The 24,585-nt window shown below is 36.1% G+C and overlaps 1 protein-coding gene across 3 annotated transcripts in view; it reads right to left on the reverse strand.

Annotated features, from left to right (window-relative positions):
* The window catches only part of RPS6KC1 (ribosomal protein S6 kinase C1), a 340,815-nt gene that overhangs the window by 72,069 nt on the left and 244,161 nt on the right, over positions 1–24,585 (reverse strand). For 2 of the 3 annotated variants that reach the window (XM_037824056.1, XM_037824074.1), the window contains 3 exons: positions 15,954–16,036; positions 14,785–14,880; positions 4,361–5,349 (listed from right to left, as the gene is read on the reverse strand). In XM_037824056.1, the coding sequence (XP_037679984.1) occupies positions 5,239–5,349; positions 14,785–14,880; positions 15,954–16,036 (290 nt within the window). In that variant the 3' untranslated portion in view covers positions 4,361–5,238. Of the gene's footprint in view, positions 1–4,360; positions 5,350–14,784; positions 14,881–15,953; positions 16,037–24,585 lie in introns of those variants that run through there. The other variant, XM_037824064.1, reaches the window with a different exon arrangement.

The raw sequence follows: 24,585 nt of genomic DNA on the forward strand, positions 1-24,585 counted from the left end.
TTTGTACTTTATGACATTTGTCACATTCTGTCCTACTTATAGTTTATGCTTCTTTCTTTCCTGTGTTTTGTTTTGTTTTGTTGTTTTTAATAATTCAATTTTATTGAGATACATTCACATACCATGCAATCATACAAAGCATACAATCAGTTGTTCACAGTACCACCATATAGTTGTGCGTCCATCACCAAAATTAACTTTTGAACATTTTCATTACCATACACACAAAAGTAATAAGAAAAAAAATTAAAGTGAAAAAGAACAATTAAAGTAAAAAGAACACTGGGTGCTTTTTTTTTTTTTTTTGCCCCCATTTTTCTACTCATCCATCTATACAGTGGACAAAGGGGAGTGTGGTCCATATGGCTTTCCCAATCACATGGTCACCCCTCATAAGCTACATTGTCATACAATCATCTTCAAGATTCAAGGTCCCCTGTGTTTTATAAAGTCCTCAAAGGCAGATACCATGTCATTTGTTCACCAACCAGAGAAACCCATAATGGGGGAAAGGGAGAGGGAGTTGAAGAAGAAATAAAGAGAGGAAGAAAGAGAAGAAATGAGAAAGGAGGAGAGAATGGAGAGGGGAAGAGTTCAGTTTTAAAAAGCTTTTTTTTCAGTCATCCAGAATCTTTTTGTTAAAGGCAGACCCTCAAATATCTAACACATTTTCTTTCTAGAATCATCCTGAGAGGCTGAACAGTTGTACAGATTTTTTTTTTGAAGCTTTGCCAATACTACCTACTTCTCCTTTTCTTATTCATTGTTTTCTATCTATATCCCTATTGAGTGAATTATATATATCCTATGTGATAAAGGCAATATCAAAGTAAGCAATTATTTTTGCAGTGAAACAGGCTCAAATCCCATTATAATCCCCGTTGACACGTGCCTCTGTTGGTGGGCTTGGTCAAACTCCTGCCTTGTGGATGCATAACATCATCAAATGCCCAAGCTTTAAAAGGAATTTGATCAACATTTCTAAGTAAACATATCATATAATCTTTTCCAAAAAGGCAGTTCAGCCGTCTCTTTTCCTGGGATGGTAGTGGGTACATTCAGTTTCTGCCTAACTCCTCCTGGGGAAAGAACAAAGAATTTGCACTTTAAATTCAGCTCAACAAAGAAGACTCTCTATTGCTCCAGATAATGGGCCAGTAAGCCTGCTGAGTGCCCTGATTCATTTCCTTACACAACCTCACCCAGATTAGAAACTTTCTCTCTTGGACCTCCAAAAATTGTCTCCACCTTTATTTCTACCTGAGACAAGATACCTAGATCAAGGGAAGAAGTCATGTGATAGGGACAGATCTTTGGCCCCAAATGATCAAAAATGCAAGGCCATACCATCTAATTATCACTTTTGTAAATTCTTACCAAAAAGGAAGTTTGTTCTCTGATTTCCTATTTACTGTCCTTCAGAGAACAACTGACACCAAGTCACAAAAACCTTCCCATTTCCCTATTGCTCTATGTCTACAACTTTATTTAGAAATAAGTGACTTCACAGCTTTGGCCATTCAGTAACCCTTCAATATGAGAGCTTAAAATGAGCTGAGGAGACATCAAATACTCAAAGATCCAAATTACCTAGACTGGTAGAGGTTAATGTTCTGCAATAAATAGAAACAGAAGGTATCAATTTTGTACTCTGATTATGCCTGCCAAAGGACTGAGTCAAATAAACACACAAAATGTGATAGGTGAGGGCAATAGGGGAAGGAATACCACCATCGTTATTGAGAAAGGTCTAGGAAGTGAGCAAATGTAGGTGTGTCGTTATCTCCTTTCATCTCTATGTACTTATATCTGGACCTTCAGCTCTCCTTTTCCAGTTTAGAACTAACTGCAAAACAACCTTTTAAATATATCATTCTATTTATAACTTTTATAGCCTCATAACCACTAAGGGACACGCTACTGAGAGGGTTTATGGCAGCAACCCAAGTACCTGGGATTACTAGAAAAAGAATTATAACAAAACACTTAAGCGCTAATTTAAGATTTTCACGAAACTTGTCTTTCCCTGCAATGCTGATCTACCAAAGTAGTTCACTCTGAAAAACTGAAAATCCATCATATATTTATAGAGCTAGAAGGAATCTCAGAACTCACCTATACTTTCATTCTGTAGGTGAAGGAGCAGGTCTAGAATAGTTACTTGACTGAGGTTTATAAGGTTAATTAGATAGAGAATACCACTCATTCCATTATATTCCACAATCCTCAAAAAAAAAAAAAAAAAAAAAAAGAGAGAGAGAGAGAGAGAGAAAGAGAACAAGCTTGAAATATCAGGCTTCATTACCCAGAGCATTTAGATCTATCATAGATTAAATCAACTCCTCTAAGAAGAAAGATAATCCACCTTATGCTTTAAGCCTCGGCTTTCTCTATAAATAATCCATGAGTCAATAAAGATGCTATAAAGCACCTTTGGGAGACGAAGAGCCTTTCAGCACTATAATCAGACTTCTTTCTATCTGGATTCATAATTAATGGACAAGTGAATTCAACCAAGGCCTGCTATGTGTAGGCCCCTAATATAGTGTTACTGGTCATAGCATGAGTATTATTTAAAAGTTTTATACTCTTCAGTATATGAATCATATCAAAGCAAAACTCAATCTTGGTTCATAATGACCCTGAAATAAGCTAGGATAGGAAAAGCTTGGGGATAAAAACATAACAGGAATTGTAGCTGTTTAAGAGTTTAAACGTTAAGTTTAAATATATTATCAAGAGTTCAGTTATAGCAGTTAACTTGAAAAGATCCATGTTTCACATAGTATTAACTCATGTCATAGTTAAAGCAAATTGCTCAAATGATGGCATTCTTAGGAAGCTTAACTTACCCACCTGTGAAACAGAAATAGTATATTTTCATAATGTATCCTAAGATAAGGGGGTTACACCTTAATGTTATTGGTAACCTGTTTGGAAAAGCCCTTTATAAAGAGCAGAGTAAAATAATAATGGCATTGATAACTTCACATAGAAATAAAAAATAAACTCAAATGAGAAACACTATGTGGTAATTTTCTTTCATGATTTTTAACCTATATCCCACTTCCCTATTTGAAAAAAAAGCAGTGTAATAGTATCACCCACAGCATTATAGCTCAAAATACTTGCACATCATTTAACAAAAACAGACTTGGGTTTATCACTCCAAAGCAATTTACCCTGTGTGTCTATTAAATAATAAAATAATTTATGTCATCCATGATTATGAATGATGTATTTACCTTTTGCAAAAGTTCCAATCAAACATATAGAGAGAAAGAGAGAGAGAAATTGAAGTAATGGGAATTGTGTCAACAGACTGACATAGCAACCATCTGTTGACATTACTGTCCTCTGAACCCAAGGGACCAAAATCATGTGGTTAGGCAGGGAGCTTATCCTCAGCAGTGAAGTCCTACTTTCATGTCATAGGGCACTTCTGGAAGGAAGCTCTGTAATGGCCAGCTCTAAGTATTTGCAGATTTCCTACTCATCCTGCACAGGAAGTTATCCTTATGTCTCACCTGCATGAGTTCCTGTTATGAGGCCAGGGGTTGCTGAGTTGAAATCCAGTTCCGGGGAGTGATGTCATCTTGTTTGAGCTATGATCTTGGTGACCTGCCCCACAACCTGGTGTTGTTACAGTCCTTCAGCTGGGGTTCAGGTTATAAGGGGGCCAAAAAGGAAAAAAGGGGAGTAGAATAATAGAAAAAGGAAAAATGCTTGCATGTTTCCTTTCTTTCACTGAAGGATTTTCTGCTTCCATTTTAATTTGATGGAAGGACCTGGTTGATGGCATATGGAAAGCTTACATATACTCTTGGAATAAGGGAAGGCTCTCGCACGGATTTCAAATTTACAAGGAAGATTAAAATGTACAGAAAACTCTTAATTATTTCTGGTGGCAGCTTATTTGGAAAGAGTGACTTATTTGTTCTTCTCTGGACAATGTTTAAAAAAATAGCCATTAACACTTTTAAAACATTTGTAAATGTGAGAAATAGAAAATAATGTCATTCACAATGCATGACTACAGAAAAATGCCTATGACTACAGGAGCTATCTTAGCAACATAAATGAAAATACATGTTTGGAGATGTGTGAACACTTATATTCTTTATGCATAATGTCAAGCATATTATGAGGTCAAATCTAGAAGTCCTATCAATTTAAATAATAAAATAGGATTGCCATTCAATTCCTTTTAGCTTAGATTCTTTAGTTCTTATTATACCAAGACAAAAAGTAAATTGAAGTCAAGCATAAGGAGCAGCAGAAATTTATAATATTATTCAAAAAGGAAAGGAACAAAGCCTTTCTAAAAAAAAATTAAGCAATGAAATGAAAGAGAGATTTATATTTTTACCACATTTATTTGATATCATGATTTCTTAATCCTTAGTAAGTTGACACAATTTGGGGAAATAAATACTCCCTTCCCTTTTTTGTTGCTTGTGTGTTAGTAGGGGTGGGAAGAATGGAAAATGAGAAAATAGGTAAAGAGTGTAAGAAATGGAAAGATGAAGAAAGGAAATGAGATTGAAGAGAGAGACAAGCGTTTATGTGAATGCCTTCTCTAAATAAGCAGTATCAATCAACAAAGTGCAAAATTGATAGCACGGAGTGTTTTCTTCTCACACGAATTTCTGAAAGTATGAAACAATATGAGACCACATTGAAGACACATTAATTATACAGCATCATGGTACAAGTTTCCTATCAGACATGTGTATATTCTTTTTTTTTTCTTTCACTTTTTAAGCTCCATAGATGGTATACTCATGAAGCATTTTTAGTATATTATTCAGCAAATATTAATTTGATCATATAAACCAATATTAGTTAGCTGAAAACACTGTTAGCTGCCATGTAAAGGTCTTTCTTTCTAGTAACACTTAATTCCACATTTAAAACTTCCTAACAGAGGAATATCTTGAAGGGCATTCCTCTTTCAGTTGGGTGTACAACTCATCTGCAACACTAAATGCAGATTAACGATCACACCTTGGTTAAAGAGTTGTATCTAACAGCCCATTAGTATTATAAATCAATGTCTTGTCCAGCTAGTAACTGTAAATAAATTGTTCTCGTTTAGCCTTTTTCTTCTCCCATTTCCTTAAATGTTTTTATCCAAACGATTTGGTGCTCCATAAATGACTATAAGGCAAAGTTGCCTCTGTGCTGGAGACGCCTGTCACAGAGATCAGAATGTGTGTGGATAACCCTGCATTGTGTTCATCTCATCAGTTCTGCCCAATCCACAGGGGTAAAAAATGGATGAGATTTGATGTCTTCAACACCAGCAACACCAGCACCAAGACGCTCCACAGGGTTGAACTGCAAGAGCTAAGAAAAAGAAGGTTCTGGTAAGTAACAGGAATCTAACTGGTGAATCAAGGAATGTAAGAAAGGAAAGAATTTCTAAATTCAACCCCAATGACAAACTGACTTAATTAATAAAAACTGCTTATATTTCCTTGAAAGGGAGCTATGTCCAACACCACTCTAGCTACAAGGTGGTGGGAAATAATTGAACTGAATTTATGCCTTTGCAATTGATTTGAAACATGACCTTGAGTAACTCACCGTGTTTCTCTCATTGTCATATAGTAAAGGAAGACAGTTAAACCTATCAATTTCCTATTTCAAAAGCATATGGGGACATTAATTAGATACTGCACCAAATTCTGAGAGAGCAAATTACTCCCTTCATGATTAAGAAATTTGGGAGGTACAATAAGACTTTCAAGCCTTAATGAACTATATTTGCACTGGAAATAAACTTTACCTAAAATCTCAATAAGCTAATTCATATTTTAAAATCACTTTCTGAGGAATAGCTAACTCAAATGAAATAATGTGATCCAAAGAGTGAAATGAAGCAGTTTTGACTGCTTCAGAAATAGGAATCATGTATAAAATAAGTTAATATTATATGCAAGAGAACTGTTAAAAGAATGGGAAAATAGGAGTAATCATATATAATCATGGTAGACCCTGGACCTGCTGGAGGAATATGTCTTGGGACATTCATGAATCCTCAAATTTTTGTTTTAATGGCTTTACTGAGGCATAATATATATGTAAGAAAATGTATCTATTGTAAGTGTACAATTCAATGATTTTTAGGAAATTCACAGAGTTGTACAATCATCACCAAAATCCAGTTTTAAAACATTCTGATTACCTCAAAACTTTCCTTGAACCATCTGCAGTTAATCCTCACTCCCATTTCCAGCCTTAAAGCAACTACTGACCTTCCTATCTCTTTACTGAAAATCAACCATAAATGTAAGGGTTAATTTCTGGGGTCTCAATTCCCAATATAAACATTTATTTCTGGATTCTAAATCACTGCCAATTGATCAATATACTTACCTTTGTTCCAAGAACCCATGGTTGTCTTAACTACTGTGGCTTAATAATAAGTTTGGAAATCAAGTTGTATAAGGCCTTCAACTTTGTTCTCTTTCAAATTTGTTTTGGATATTCTAGGTCCTTTCCTTTTTCATATACATTTTAGAGTCACCTAAAGGTGTGTCTTATTGATCTTTTCAAAGAAGCAACCTGTGATTTCCTTGATTCTTCTAAATTGTTTTTGTTTTTTTTTTTTCTTTCATTGATTTCTAGTTCCTTTCTTTTTGTTTTCTAGTTTCTTATGGTATAAGCTTAGGTTATTGATTTGACTTTTCTTCTTCTCTGAATTAGGAATTTAAAGTCATAAATTTTCTTCTAAACATAGAAATCCAGCTATACCCCATAAATTTTGATATATTGTGTTTTCATTTTCATTCAGTTAAATATATTTTCTAACTGCTCTCAGGACTTCTAAATTGACCCACAGGTTATTTAGAAGTATGTGGTGTAATTTCCAAATACTTGTGGATTTACCAGCTCTCTTTCTGTAGTTGATTTTCAATTTAAATCTGTTATGGTCAGAGACATACTTTGTATGATTTCAGTCCTTTTAAATATTGAGACTTGTTTTATGGCCTAGCATCTGACCTATCCTGGTGAATGTTCCATGTGCCTTGATTGAGTATTCTGGAGACACTGGGGGGAGTGTTCTATACATGTCAGAGTTATTCGATAATGTTGCTCAAGTCTTCTATATTTTTGCTGAGTTTCTATCAATTATTGAGAATGGGGTATTAAAGCCTCCAATTATTATTACTCAATTATCTATTTCTCCCTTCAATTCTGTCAATTTTGCTTCCCGTATTTTTGAGATGGACATTAATACATATACATGTATAATTGCTTTATTTTCCTATGTGTATTAACACTTTTATCTTTATGAAATATCTTAGTCTCTGGCAATATTTCTTGTTTTAATGTTTATTTTGTCTGATATTTACATAGCCACTCCAACTCTCTTTTGATTACTATTCGCATGGTTTATCTTTTTCCATACTTTTTTCTTTCTATCTATTTGTGTTTTTGAATTTAAGATACGTCTCTTGTAGACAGTAGTTCGCTGGATCTTATTTTTCTACCCAGTGTAATCATCTCTGCCTTTTATTTAGGGTATTTAGACCTAATTCACATTGAATGCAATTATTGATATGGTGCATTTACATATGCCATTTTGCTACTTGTTTTCTATGTTTACTCTCCTTTTTGTTTCTCTGTTACTGCCTTCTTTTGTATTAAATACTTTGAATGTGTCATTTTAGTTTCTCTATTAATTTTTTTTACTATATTTTTGAGGTTTTTTTTTTTAGCCACTGCTTTAAGGAATACAATATGCATCTGAACTTATCATATTCTATTTCAGATTAATACTAACTTCAGAAAAATGTAGAAACTTCGATCCATTATAGCCCCATTCCCTCCCCAATTGTTTAACTATTATTGTCATGTATATTATATCTGCATGTTATAAATCCAACATCATAATGTTCTGACTATTGCTTTATATGATCTTATATCTTTTAAAAATAAGTTGAGAAAAGAAATGAGAAAAATGTATTTGGAGTCTTTTCTATTAACCCATATTTACCATTTCAAATCCAGTGGATTCGAGTTAGTATCTGGTATCATTTCCTTTCAGTTTGAAGGACTTTCCGTAATATTTCTTGAAAGGCAGGTCTGCCAGCAACATATTCTCTCAGTCTTTCTTTATCTGGGAGTGTCATTATTTCACCTTCATTTTTGAAGGATAGTTTCACTGGATTGAGAATTCTTGGCTGACAGGAAATTTCTTTCAGCACTTTGACTATGCAATTCCAGTATCTTCTGGACTCCATTTTTTCTGATGACAAGTCAGATGTCAATGCTTTCTTATATATAATAAGTTGTTTTTTCTTTTGCTGTGCTCAAGATTTCCTCTTTATTTTTGTCTTTCAACAGTTTGACTATGGTATGTCGAGGTGTGAATCTCTCTGTATTTCTCTTATTTGGGGTTCATGGAGCTTCTTGGAGGTAGAGATTAATGTTTTCATCAACTTTGTGGAGTTTCAGTCATTATTCCTTCAAATATTTTTGCTGTCCCTCACCTTCCCTCCTCTCCTTTTGGGACTGCCATTCAGGTACATTATCTCACAGGTCTCTGTGTATCTGTTCATTTTTCTTCAGTCTTTATTCTCTTTGCTTTTCAGATTGAATCACTTCTATTGCCCTATCTTCAAGTTCATTGATTCCTTTTTCTTCTATTTCAAACTTGCTAATGAGCTGTTCTAGTAAATTTTTTTCCTCTAGTGAGTTTTTCATTTCAATTGTACTTTTCAACTCCATAATTTCCATTTGGTTTTTTTATTATTATTTCTATCTCCTTATTGATAATCTCAATTTGTTGATACATTATTGTCATACTTTCCTTTAATTCTTTAAACATGGTTTCCTTTAGTTCTTTGAATATATTTATAATACTTGCTTTGAAGTCCTTGCCTACTAACTCCAAAATCTGAGAACTTGCAGAGACAATTCTTTTGACTGCTTTTCTCCCCTGAGTATGAGTCATACTTTTTTTCATTTCTTTGCATGTCTTATAATTTTTTTCTAAAAAACATATTTTTAAATAATACATTTTGGCAACTCCAGAGTCTGATTTTTCTTCATGAAGATTATGGTTGTTGCCGTTGGTTTGTTTGTTCTTTGTTTGGCAACCTGCCTCCACTAAATCTGTAAATCTGTTCCTCTCACCAAGTCATAACATGAAGCTACTGGCTCTGTTCATTTTTTTCTTGTTTTTTACTTTTAAGCTTGGCTTCCTAGAGGTCACCCCTGTGTCTACACAGCATAGTGTCAGCCAATTATCGGAGAGTTTGTGTTCAAAGATCTAAATATCATTATGGTCAACTGATTTTGTCAAGGGTGCCAAGTCCACTCAAGGGGGAATGGATAATATCTTCAACAAATGGTGCTGAGAAAACTGAATAGTCATAAGCAAAAGAATGAAGGTAGACCCCTACCTCACACATACACAAAAATTAACTCAAAATGGATGAAGGACCTAAATATAAGTACCAAAACTATAAAACTCCTAGAAGAAAATGTAGGGAAGCATCTTCAGGTCCTTATGTTAGGCAATGGTTTCTTGGACTTTATATCAAAAGCATATGCAACAAAAGAAAAAGATAGATAAATAGAACTTCAAACAAAATTTAAAACAACTTCATCACAAAAGTAAAAAGACAACCTATAGGTTGGGAGATAATATTTGGAAACTACATATCCAGTAAGGTTTAATATCCAGACTATATAAAGAAATCCTACAACTCAACATTAAGAAGACAAACAATGCAATGGATAAAAAACTTAAATAGACATTTCTCCAGAGAAGATATAAAAATAGCCAGAAAGCTCATGAAAAGATGCTCAACATCATTAGCAATTAAGGAAATGCAAAACAAAACCACAATAGGATACCAGTTCACACTCACTAGAATGCTATTATTCAAAAAACTGAAACTAACAAGTGTTGGTGAGAATGTGGAGAAATAGGAACCCTCAGACTATTGTTGGTGGGATTGAAAAATGGTACAGCCACTCTGGGAAACAGTTTGGTGGTTCCTCAGAAAATTAAGTATAGAATTACCATATGACCTGGCAAATGCATTTTTCTAGGTATATACCCAAAAGAATTGAAATCAGGGACTCAAACAGATATCTGTACACCAACATTCATAGCAGCATTATTTACAATAGCCAAATGGTGGAAGCAACCCAGGTATCCATCAACAGATGACTGGATAAAGAAAATGTGGTAGATACACACAATGGATTATTTCTCAGCCTTAAAAAGAAATGAAGTTCTGACACATGCAACAACATGGATGAACGGTGAAGACATCAAGTTGAGTGAAATAAGCTGGAAATAAGTGGACAGGTCACTTGAATGAAACAACTAGAATATGCAAATTCACAGAGACAGAAAGTAGATTACAGGACACCAAGGCATCGGGGAAGCGGATCAGTGGGGAATAGGGAATTAATACTTAATGGGTACAGAGTTTCTTTTTGGGGTGATGGGAAAGTTTAGGTAATGGGTGGTGGTGGTAGCACAACATTGTGAATCTAACTAAACCACTGAATTGCATACTCAAAAGCAGTTAAATGGAAAATTTTGTGTTATATATATGTTACCACAGTAAGAATTTTTAAAAATCAAACAACAAACATCTCAAGCCATTAAAGCCTCCATCCTCTGCTGATGGGTATGTGTGTGTGTAGGAGAATGTGCTCAAAAGTGCAGGCCACTTTCAAGTCTGCCTTGGCTTTTACTTTCTGCCAGGCCCTTTCCATAACCCTGCACGCATGCACGAAGCCTCTGGGTTGGTCCTCATGGCCTGCCCCACTGTGGCAGAGCCTTATATCTGACCAAGCCGGGAAGTGGGGGAATGGACGCAGCCCCAGGCAAGAATGACACAGACTCCTTCTGTCTTTCCCAAAGCTCAGCAGTTTTTCAAGCATTAATGCCTCTCAGATTGTTGCATCGCTTTGATCAATTTCCAGAGCGCTAAATGGTTCTTTTTGTCAAATATGTCTAGCTTTATAGTTGTTTTGGGGGGGAAAGAAATGTTGTCAGTTCCTCATTCAGTCACAGTCACTCAAATTTGAGAATACATTTATAGTAAATAAGTTTTCCCACAGTATGTAGCCAACTGTAACTGAAATATTTAAATGATTCCTTTACAACGTTAATGACCCTATACAGAGGATCCACTATTCAAATTTAATCAAAACTTCTATTTCTGCTTTCCTTTTCTCTTTATTTCTATTTTTTCTTTCACTCATGCTTAGTTAATTCAATTAATTTTGTGATAAACATCAACTGACTCCCCATTATATGCCAGTCCACCACTTTTTCTTAGAACTTTTCACTTCTATTACCAGCAGTTGCCTCACTTCTACATCAGCAGCCCTATGATTCAAATACTTACTTTATCAAATTACTAATTACCAGATGTTATGGACCTTCAACACTGTTCTATCAATAATAGTAATAATAATAATATCAAATATTACATAAAACTTATCGTATGCCAGACATTAGTCTATGTACTTAGCATAGTTAATTCATTTAACTCACAACAACTCTATGACTAGCTACTCTTATTATCTTCACTTTGTAGATGAATAAACAGTGTCTCAGAGAAACTGAGTAACTTATTTGTGATCAGGCAGCTAGTAAGTGGCCAAGACAGGATTTAAATTCAGGCAGTCTGGCTTCAAAATCCATGTTCTTAACCACACTACACTGCCTCATGAGTACTTAATCTGCAAATGCCAAACATCTATTACTTCATTTTGATATCACCAAATCCATAAGGGGAAGGAAGTGTATACTTCAAAAAGACTAACAGTCTTTTTCACTTGAAATTATTCTGTCTGGCATTCAAAATTACCACATTACTTTTATTAAAGCTAAATGCTAATATTAGGAGAAAGTTGCTAACACGTTTTAAGCAAAAAAGCCACTATTATAAAACAAACTATTTTTGCATTGTATGAATACCCTAATTGCATCAGATCCATTTTCAAAATCAAACAATTCATGCCTACTGATTGAAATGGGGAATGTGGAAGGTATCAAGCATTTTAATATAAGTCTAATGTATCAAACATTGGTAAGAATTCATTATAATTATAGCATTTTACATTTTAAAATTTCAGGAAACATAAAAATGTTTAAGTTGTTTCTTCTTTGTTACAATGGGCTTTTCTACCCCTATTCTTTCCAAAACATGGCTTCAAATATTTTGACTTTTACTGAAGTCAATTTACTTATTAGTTGATAGGGTCTTCAATATATTTGCAAATGTAAATCTATAGGAAAAAGTATAATTGTTTTACCCATGACTATCTTGCTTAGTCTGCCATTTTAAATGACATACCAGGCCTCAGAGATCACACAAGGAAGTTCTGTTGCTGAAGAGAATGTGTTAGCCAGTGGCAAATTCAAGAGAACCACAGCCAACCTCCTTTCTCCCGAAGAATAGGCAACAAGCCTGTGCTTGAAGGCAGAGAAATTTATGTTTTGAAGGTCTTCTTCTCATATAATATCTCCCAACTGACAAAACATCTGTGGTATAATTAACTAAATACACACTGAAAAGTACAAACATGCATGCTCTGAGGATTTGTAAAATATAAGTATTTTTAAAAATAAAGATTGCATATAAAATGTAACTATGTTTACATCTGCACCATTCACTTGACTGGGACAGATCACTGAACCATAGGTACACGGGATTACAAAACTAGAAAGAAAGCAAGGACATGAAAAACCAGAGGAGAAAATTGCCCCAAAGTAGAATAGTTATTTCTATATAAACCATTCTGTGATTTTTAAAATGGCCTCTATGACCTACCTCTAAGGAAGCAGAAGAAGAAAGTCTTAATGACAAGTTGCTAATCATGCCAAGAGACCCCATTTCCCTTTCCTGATGATGTTTCCTAAACATGAGCCATAGTTTCCTTAGGCAGACCAATGACAGAATGTTGATTTACTATATAAGCTATCCATACCTGTATTTTGGGATTTATATACCTTAAGCCTGAAATCCTTCACAACATAACTTCTAATAAAGACAAGAGCAACAGACCTATATAAATTAATGCTGGGAATTCTATTTCCCATATTATATATTAATGACTACAAAATATAGCAGGCACTAGAATTCCCGTGAATAACTCAGGAAGTACCCAAATACTTTGAATTTACCTTATTGTGCCATAACAAAGAAGAAAGCAAATGAGAAGCTGTCTTTTTCCCCTTATTAGAATGAAATGTTTTACAAATCTTTGCTTTACCTCTTACTCCTTCTGCAAAGTGCTCTGAGTGTCCTCATCTCAGTATTTCCAACCTGATTATGTTTCTTTATATTTTATACACTCGCGTTAAAAAAAAAAAAAAAAAACAACTCCCTGATGTGCAACTCTAAGCCTTTTACTCTTTTGCCCAAAACTACAAATCTCAATTTTTTACTGAATTAAATACTATCACTCTACCTTGGTGTTCATGATGGTAGAACCCCATAAAAAAAGTCTAACATTTTTCTACTCACCTACTACTACTACTACTTTTCCCTATATTCATCTTTCTACTCCCGATAAACCAATCTTTTGAATTCCCAAACTAAGTCCTTCTGGCTCCTGCCTTTCCTTTGTTCAAGCTGTTCTCTCCACCTGGGATATTCTTCCTATATCCAACCTTATGATGCCAAAGTCCTGTCTAAGGCCCAGCAAAAATAACACTCCACAAAAACTTTCCTGATACTACCACCACAATGACCATAATCTCCCCCTTCTCTTGACCTGCCAAGGTATTTTTTAAACCTCTTTTGACATCCCTTATCAATTTCTGTCTTGTGGTACAGCTGTTTGTGAGTCTTATCTCTGTAGTTTACATTACTGTGCTTCGCATATCATGTCTTTGAATGGAACTAAAAATACTCTTCAAAAGAATACTAGGTAATTCTCTTCTTACTATATTCTCCTCTACCCTTTTTCCTCTTTTAAAAGAAACTTTTTTTTCCCTGATTAAAAAAAATGTTTCATATTTCATTAAACAGGAATTTTAGTTCTTGACTTTTCACAAATAACCTTTCCCTTTATGTTTTTCATAAACTTTCTAAAGATCCCAGGCCTGATAATTCCTACTGATTTGCTGTGATCCTATCATACCACAACAGTAGCAACTCTCATTGTATTCAATGAAACCCACTACTCAAAACCAAAGAAGTATTTTGAATATGGGGAATCAATTTAAGATACTCAGTAGAATTCTAAGCCTGTCCCTGGGATACTAAACTTTCATTATTAACAATCTCTTCAAAGCCATCAGAAATGTACTAACTGACACCAGTGTCCAAGTTTCATCCATGGATGAAACTAAAGGAGTGGCTAACTGGACAAGATTTTCTAACATCTCTCTCCCAAGCAACCCGAGTAGCCCATATCTAAGTTTATAAATATGAATTAAAGGCCAAAAAAAAAAAAACAGTCATATATGACTACAAAATGTAATAGCAAAAATAGAACAGCCCCTGAGGAACTAAAAGCAATACTTAAATTCACACCTATCCAAAGCACATGAAATTGACTAAATGTTAGCCTGCATTAAAAAAAGAAAATTAAGACCGACAAGTTTTAGCTATCCTTTCTGACCTCATCAATACTTTGATAATAATAGAAGCCTAAAGATATACAGTATTAATTCTGAATTTACAATCATTAAGGGGTCTTTCTTGCCCCCAAACTAATTTCTTTAAGGTTTTGGAGCTGTGGGCACTTCTAATTTGCATGATTCATAAACTTGGACAATAGGTCAATTACCTGTTGAATGAGTGAGCGAGCCTCTTCAGAGACACATTCTGGCATGTTCAAAGTAGTGTGAGTATTTATTCCTGCTGGATGGCACTCAACCAGAGTCTGAAACAATCAATCAGGTATACTTCTTATCCCAAACTTCATCACATTTTGTTCTATCACAGAATTTATGGACAGCAAATACAAACACCTCAATAGCCACCTTAGTTGGAGGTGCAGTAATCAACATAGGGGCACATAAGCAATTTAGGATAAGGGCTATTAGCCTACAGAACTTCTAACTTTGAAACCTGAGAGGAAGACAATTATTGAGATCAGATCATAAGCTTATTATGAAAGTCATTTTAGAGATATTTTCATGCTACTAGCCCTTTTCCCTTAGTTATACACAGAATGGCTCATAAGAAAAAGCTTAATTTACAAACAAAAACTAAAAAGGGACTTGATATCTCTGTATTTTAAAAATGTTCTTTAAAACCTTCAATGTTTACAGTTTGATAGTAACAATACTTTACATATTTGTAGTACTTTACGGTTTAAATGTCAAGGTACTTTGAGAACTCCACAACAATCTTAAGAAGTCAGTATGATCTACATTTTTAAGGTAGATGAACTACTTATAATAAAATTATAGCTATTTATTTCTTCTGTTTTCTTCCCAAGAAAACAATCTTCACAATACCCTAGCAAAGCCTATTAACCTCAAATATCATACTTAAAAGGTATTGATCAGAGAATACAAATTCTCTCCTTAAGCTGGGACAGGACAATTTACAGTATTGAGAAAAACTATAGCTACCTTTAATGTCTACATAATTTTCTAAAATGAGAATTCCTTCCTGGTTTCAAACAAAATGTTTAAAAATCCAGAGAATTCTAACATACTTAAAAGAACCTTACGCATTTAATTTGGTCAAAATTGAACCATAGAAAATGAATAGAAAGAATGTTCAGTATTATATTTCACTAACATTGCTATACAACAGAATTTTACAATTTATTCAATGTAATACAATTCTACTTAAAAAAAATCTAGGAAATAAACTTGCATTTATCTCTGGAAACAAAGCTTTTCTTATCTAGTTGCTGATCTTAAAAATAAAGGCAAAGGCTAATGGTCTAAATTTGAAATCTAGGTAGCATCTGGATAAATTTATGTCCAGGTCACTGCATACCTTGCCAGTGAGAAGTTCAAAGAGGACAGCACCCAAACTCCACCAATCACAGGCTTCAGTTTCTTCCGTGATTGCTCCAACCTCTAAACACACCAAAAAAGGTTGATATTAAAATTCCAAAGGTCAATTAAATTTTCAAAATTAACATGTATTAGCAAGGTGACCTTTTTAATGCTGAGAAAGCATATACTAAATACTACTGGGCTTTCAAAATTCCTGAAAGTTACTTATCCCTTTGGTCACCTACTGTGGATGCATTTTTTATTTTTTTGACACAGCCATATATTAAATTGAGACATTTTGTTCTTTAGTTGATAGAGGGACACCTTCAAGATGCTATACTTAAAACAGTTACATGAACCTACTAGATCAGCATTTTGCTAATTTTCCAAATTTGAGAAAGGAAGGTCAATTCTACTTAAGGGTCATTTTTTAGGTTTAGAAACAAAGACTCCTTAGGCTCAAAAGGAACTTCAAAAATCATCTAGTCCAATATTAATTATATTTTACTTACAAGTTAGAAACCAGACAGGTGACATGACATGGCCAATGTCCTATAGCAAATTTATAGCAGAATTTATATATAGTTTATAAAATCACCTTCCCTCTCCTATATTATCAATTGTTTTTGACTTGAGGAGGATGAGAAATACAACTCCACCCATTTTGTTGACTTTCCTTTCTCAAATTCGGAAAATTAGCAAAATGCTGATCTAGTAGGTCCATGTAACTCTTTTAAGTATAGCATCTTGAAGGCATCCCTCTATCAACTAAAGAACAAAATGTCTCAGTTTTATATATGGCTGTGTCAAAAAACTCAAAATGCATCCACAGTAGGTGACCAAAGGGATAAGTAATTTCTAACATCATTAGAAATGTTTTAAAACATGTCTGGGAGGCGGGGCAAGATGGCAGACTGGTGAGCTGTATGTTTTAGTTACTCCTCCAGGAAAGTAGGTAGAAAGCCAGGAACTGCGTGGACTGGACACCACAGAGCAATCTGACTTTGCGCATACTTCATACAACACTCATGAAAACGTGGAACTGCTGAGATCAGCGAAATCTGTAAGTTTTTGCGGCCAGGGGACCCGCGCCCCTCCCTGCCAGGCTCAGTCCCGGGGGAGGAGGGGCTGTCAGCTCCAGGAAGGAGAAGGGAGAACTGCAGTGGCAGCCCTTATCGGAAACACATTCTACTGATCCAATCTCTAACCAAACCATAGATAGACTGAGACCAGACACCAGAGAATCTGAGAGCAGCCAGCCCAGCAGAGAGGAGACAGGCATAGAAAAAAAAAACAACACGAAAAACTCCTAAATAAATGCGGAGGTTTTTGGAGTTCTGGTGAACAGAGAAAGGGGAAGGGCCCTGAGACGCATATGCAAATCCCGAAGAAAAGCTGATCTCTCTGCCCTGTGGACCTTTCCTTAATGGCCCTGGTTGCTTTGTCTCTTAGCATTTCAATAACCCATTAGATCTCTGAGAAGGGCCCGTTTTTTTTTGTTTGTTAGTTTGTTTTTTAATCTTTTTTCTTTTTCTAAAACAATTACTCTAAGAAGCCCAATACAGAAAGCTTCAAAGACTTGCTATTTGGGCAGGTCAAGTCAAGAGCAGAACTAGGAGAGCTCTGAGACAAAACGCAATAATCCAGTGGCTGAGAAAATTCACTAAACACAACTTCCCAAGAAAAGGGGGGTGTCCGCTCACAGCCATCATCCTGGTGGACAGGAAACACTCCTGCCCATCGCCAGCCCCGTAGCCCAGAATTGCCCCAGACAACCCACTGTGACGGAAGTGCTTCAAATAACAGGCACACACCACAAAACTGGGCGTGGACATTAGCCTTCCCTGCAACTTCAGCTGATTGTCCCAGAGTTGGGAAGGTAGAGCAGTGTGAATTAACAAAGCCCCATTCAGCCATCATTTCAGCAGACTGGGAGCCTCCCTACACAGCCCAGCAGTCCAGAACTGCCCTGGGGGGATGGCACTCACCTGTGACATAGCACAGTCATCCCTCAACAGAGGACCCGGAGTGCACGGCCTGGAAGAGGGGCCCACTTGCAAGTCTCAGGAGCCATACGCCAATACCAAGGACTTGTGGGTCAGTGGCAGAGACAAACTGTGGCAGGACTGAACTGAAGGATTAGACTATTGCAGCAGCTTTAAAACTCTAGGATCACCAGGGAGATTTGATTGTTAGAGCCACACCCCCCTCCCTGACTGCCCAGAAACACACCCCATATACAGGGCAGGCAACACCAACTACACACGCAAGCTTGGTACACCAACTGGACCCCACAAGACTCACTCCCCCACTCAGAACAAAGGCAAAGCAGGGGAGAACTGGCTTGTGGAGAACAGGTGGCTCGTGGACGCCACCTGCTGGTTAGTTAGAGAAAGTGTACTCCACGAAGCTGTAGATCTGATAAATTAGAGATAAGGACTTCAATTGGTCTACAAATCCTAAAAGAACCCTATCAAGTTCAGCAAATGCCACGAGGCCAAAAACAACAGAAAATTATAAAGCATATGAAAAAACCAGACGATATGGATAACCCAAGCCCAAGCACCCAAATCAAAAGACCAGAAGAGACACAGCACCTAGAGCAGCTACTCAAAGAACTAAAGATGAACAATGAGACCATAGTACAGGGATATGAAGGAAATCAAGAAGACCCTAGAAGAGCATAAAGAAGACATTGCAAGACTAAATAAAAAAATGGATGATCTTATGGAAATTAAAGAAACTGTTGACCAAATTAAAAAGATTCTGGACACTCATAGTACAAGACTAGAGGAAGTTGAACAACGAATCAGTGACCTCAAAGATGACAGAATGGAAAATGAAAGCATAAAAGAAAGAATGGGGAAAAAAATTGAAAAAATCGAAATGGACCTCAGGGATATGATAGATAATATGAAACGTCCAAATATAAGACTCATTGGTGTCCCAGAATGGGAAGAAAAGGGTAAAGGTCTAGGAAGAGTATTCAAAGAAATTGCCGGGGAAAACTTCCCAAATCTTCTAAACAACATAAATACACAAATCATAAATGCTCAGCAAACTCCAAATAGAATAAATCCAAATAAACCCACTCCGAGACATATACTGATCACACTATCAAACACAGAAGAGAAGGAGCAAGTTCTGAAAGCAGCAAGAGAAAAGCAATTCACCACATACAAAGGAAACAGCATAAGACTAAGTAGTGACTACTCAGCAGCCACCATGGAGGCAAGAAGGCAGTGGCACGATATATTTAAAATTCTGAGTGAGAGGAATTTCCAGCCAAGAATACTTTATCCAGCAAAGCTCTCCTTCAAATTTGAGGGAGAGCTTAAATTTTTCACAGACAAAGAAATGCTGAGAGAATTTGCTAACAAGAGACCTGCCCTACTGGAGATACTAAAGGGAGCCCTACAGACAGAGAAACAAAGAAAGGACAGAGAGACTTGGAGAAAGGTTCAGTACTAAAGAGATCCGGTATGGGTACAATAAAGGATATTAATAGACAGAGGGGAAAAATATGACAAACATAAACCAAAGGATAAGATGGCTGATTCAAGAAATGCCTTCACGGTTATAACGTTGAATGTAAATGGATTAAACTCCCCAATTAAAAGATATAGATTCACAGAATGGATCAAAAAAAATGAACCATCAATATGTTGCATACAAGAGACTCATCTTAGACACAGGGACACAAAGAAACTGAAAGTGAAAGGATGGAAAAAAATATTTCATGCAAGCTACAGCCAAAAGAAAGCAGGTGTAGCAATATTAATCTCAGATAAAATAGACTTCAAATGCAGGGATGTTTTGAGAGACAAAGAAGGCCACTACGTACTAATAAAAGGGGCAATTCAGCAAGAAGAAATAACAATCGTAAATGTCTATGCACCCAACCAGGGTGCCACAAAATACATGAGAGAAACACTGGCAAAACTAAAGGAAGCAATTGATGTTTCCACAATAATTGTGGGAGACTTCAACACATCACTCTCTCCTATAGATAGATCAACTAGACAGAAGACCAATAAGGAAATTGAAAACCTAAACAATCTGATAAATGAATTAGATTTAACAGACATATACAGGACATTACATCCCAAATCACCAGGATACACATACTTTTCTAGTGCTCATGGAACTTTCTCCAGAATAGATCATATGCTGGGACATAAAACAAGCCTCAATAAATTTAAAAAGAGTGAAATTATTCAAAGCACATTCTCTGACCACAATGGAATACAATTAGAAGTCAATAACCATCAGAGACTTAGAAAATTCACAAATACCTGGAGGTTAAACAACACACTCCTAAACAATCAGTGGGTTAAAGAAGAAATAGCAAGAGAAATTGCTAAATATATAGAGACGAATGAAAATGAGAACACAACATACCAAAACCTATGGGATGCAGCAAAAGCAGTGCTAAGGGGGAAATTTATAGCACTAAACGCATATATTAAAAAGGAAGAAAGAGCCAAAATCAAAGAACTAATGGATCAACTGAAGAAGCTAGAAAATGAACAGCAAACCAATCCTAAACCAAGTACAAGAAAAGAAATAACAAGGATTAAAGCAGAAATAAATGACAACGAGAACAAAAAAACAATAGAGAGGATAAATATCACCAAAAGTTGGTTCTTTGAGAAGATCAACAAGATTGACAAGCCCCTCGCTACACTGACAAAATCAAAAAGAGAGCAGATCCATATAAACAAAATAATGAATGAAAAAGGTGACATAACTGCAGATCCTGAACAAATTAAAAAAATTATAAGAGGATACGATGAACAACTGTATGGCAACAAACTGGATAATGTAGAGGAAATGGACAATTTCCTGGAAACATATGAACAACCTAGACTGACCAGAGAAGAAATAGAAGACCTCAACCAACCCATCACAAGCAAAGAGATCCAATCAGTCATCAAAAATCTTCCCACAAATAAATGCCCAGGGCCAGATGGCTTCACAGGGGAATTCTACCAAACTTTCCAGAAAGAACTGACACCAATCTTACTCAAACTCTTTCAAAACATTGAAGAAAATGGAACACTACCTAACTCATTTTATGAAGCTAACATCAATCTAATACCAAAACCAGGCAAAGATGTTACAAAAAAGGAAAACTACCGGCCAATCTCCCTAATGAATATAGATGCAAAAATCCTCAACAAAATACTTGCAAATCGAATCCAAAGACACATTAAAAAAATCATACACCATGACCAAGTGGGGTTTATTCCAGGCATGCAAGGATGGTTCAACATAAGAAAATCAATCAATGTATTACAACACATTAACAAGTCAAAAGGGAAAAATCAATTGATCATCTCAATAGATGCTGAATAAGCATTTGACAAAATCCAACATCCCTTTTTGATAAAAACACTTCAAAAGGTAGGAATTGAAGGAAACTTCCTCAACATGATAAAGAGCATATATGAAAAACCCACAGCCAGCATAGTACTCAATGGTGAGAGACTGAAAGCCTTCCCTCTAAGATCAGGAACAAGACAAGGATGCCCGCTATCACCACTGTTATTCAACATTGTGCTGGAAGTGCTAGCCAGGACAATCCGGCAAGACAAAGAAATAAAAGGCATCCAAATTGGAAAAGAAGAAGTAAAACTGTCATTGTTTGCAGATGATATGATCTTATATCTAGAAAACCCTGAGAAATCGACGATACAGCTACTAGAGCTAATAAACAAATTTAGCAAAGTAGCGGGACACAAGGTTAATGCACATAAGTCAGTAATGTTTCTATATGCTAGAAATGAACAAACTGAAGAGACACTCAAGAAAAAGATACCATTTTCAATAGCAACTAAAAAAATCAAGTACCTAGGAATAAACTTAACCATAGATGTAAAAGACCTATACAAAGAAAACTACATAACTCTACTAAAAGAAATAGAAGGGGACCTTAAAAGATGGAAAAATATTCCATGTTCATAGATAGGAAGACTAAATGTCATTAAGATGTCAATTCTACCCAAACTCATCTACAGATTCAATGCAATCCCAATCAAAATTCCAACAACCTACTTTGCAGACTTGGAAAAGCTAGTTATCAAATTTATTTGGAAAGGGAAGATGCCTCGAATTGCTAAAGACACTCTAAAAAAGAAAAACCAAGTGGGAGGACTTACACTCCCTGACTTTGAAGCTTATTATAAAGCCACAGTTGCCAAAACAGCATGGTACTGGCACAAAGATAGACATATAGATCAATGGAATCAAATTGAGAATTCGGAGATAGACCCTCAGATCTATGGCCGACTGATCTTTGATAAGGCCCCCAAAGTCACGGAACTGAGTCATAATGGTCTTTTCAACAAATGGGGCTGGGAGAGTTGGATATCCATATCCAAAAGAATGAAAGAGGACCCCTACCTCACCCCCTACACAAAAATTAACTCAAAATGGACCAAAGATCTCAATATAAAAGAAAGTACCATAAAACTCCTAGAAGATAATGTAGGAAAACATCTTCAAGACCTTGTATTAGGCGGCCACTTCCTAGACTTTATACCCAAAGCACAAGCAACAAAAGAGAAAATAGATAAATGGGAACTCCTCAAGCTTAGAAGTTTCTGCACCTCAAAGGAATTTCTCAAAAAGGTAAAGAGGCAGCCAACTCAATGGGAAAAAATTTTTGGAAACCATGTATCTCACAAAAGACTGATATCTTGCATATATAAAGAAATCCTAAAACTCAATGACAATAGTACAGCCGGCCCAATTATAAAATGGGCAAAAGATATGAAAAGACAGTTCTCTGAAGAGGAAATACAAATGGCCAAGAAACACATGAAAAAATGTTCAGCTTCACTAGCTATTAGAGAGATGCAAATTAAGACCACAATGAGATACCATCTAACACCGGTTAGAATGGCTGCCATTAAACAAACAGGAAACTACAAATGCTAGAGGGGATGTGGAGAAATTGGGACTCTTATTCACTGTTGGTGGGACTGTATAATGGTTCAGCCACTCTGGAAGTCAGTCTGGCAGTTCCTTAGAAAACTAGATATAGAGTTACCATTCGATCCAGCGATTGCACTTCTCGGTATATACCCGGAAGATCGGAAAGCAGTGACACGAACAGATATCTGCACGTCAATGTTCATAGCAGCATTATTCACAATTGCCAAAAGATGGAAACAACCCAAATGTCCTTCAACAGATGAGTGGATAAATAAAATGTGGTATATACACACGATGGAATACTACGCGGCAGTAAGAAGGAACGATCTCGTGAAACATATGACAACATGGATGAACCTTGAAGACATAATGCTAAGCGAAATAAGCCAGGCACAAAAAGAGAAATATTATATGCTACCACTAATGTGAACTTTGAAAAATGTAAAACAAATGGCTTATAATGTAGAATGTAGGGGAACTAGCAATAGAGAGCAATTAAGGAAGGGGGAACAATAATCCAAGAAGAACAGATAAGCTATTTAACGTTCTGGGGATGCCCAGAATGACTATGGTCTGTGAATTTCTGATGGATATAGTAGGAGCAAGTTCACAGAAATGTTGCTATATTAGGTAACTTTCTTGGGGTAAAGTATGAACATGTTGGAAGTTAAGCAGTTATCGTAGGTTAGTTGTCTTTTTCTTACTCCCTTGTTATGGTCTCTTTGAAATGTTCTTTTATTGTATGTTTGTTTTCTTTTTAACTTTTTTTTCATACAGTTGATTTAAAAAAGAAGGGAAAGTTAAAAAAAAAAAAAAAAACAAGGGAAAAAAAAAAAAGATGTAGTGCCCCCTTGAGGAGCCTGTGGAGAATGCAGGGGTATTCGCCTACCCCACCTCCATGGTTGCTAACATGACCACAGACATAGGGGACTGGTGGTTTGATGGGTTGAGCCCTCTACCACAGGTTTTACCCTTGGGAAGACGGTTGCTGCAAAGGAGAGGCTAGGCCTCCCTATGGTTGTGCCTAAGAGCCTCCTCCCGAATGCCTCTTTGTTGCTCAGATGTGGCCCTGTCTCTCTAGCTAAGGCAACTTGAAAGGTGAAATCACTGCCCTCCCCCCTACGTGGGATCAGACACCCAGGGGAGTGAATCTCCCTGGCAACATGGAATATGACTCCCGGGGAGGAATGTAGACCTGGCATCGTGGGACGGAGAACATCTTCTTGACCAAAAGGGGGATGTGAAAGGAAATGAAATAAGCTTCAGTGGCAGAGAGAATCCAAAAGGAACCGAGAGGTCACTCTGGTGGGCACTCTTATGCACACTTTAGACAACCCTTTTTAGGTTCTAAAGAATTGGGGTAGCTGGTGGTGGATACCTGAAACTATCAAACTACAACCCAGAACCCATGAATCTCGAAGACAGTTGTATAAAAATGTAGCTTATGAGGGGTGACAAGGGGATTGGGAAAGCCATAAGGACCACACTCCACTTTGTCTAGTTTATGGATGGATGAGTAGAAAAATAGGGGAAGGAAACAAACAGACAAAGGTACCCAGTGTTCTTTTTTACTTCAATTGCTCTTTTTCACTCTAATTATTATTCTTGTTATTCTTGTGTGTGTGCTAATGAAGGTGTCAGGGATTGATTTGGGTGATGAATGTACAACTATGTAATGGTACTGTGAACAA

Source organism: Choloepus didactylus, chromosome 2, assembly GCF_015220235.1.
Source record: "Choloepus didactylus isolate mChoDid1 chromosome 2, mChoDid1.pri, whole genome shotgun sequence".
Classification (NCBI taxonomy): domain Eukaryota; kingdom Metazoa; phylum Chordata; class Mammalia; order Pilosa; family Megalonychidae; genus Choloepus; species Choloepus didactylus.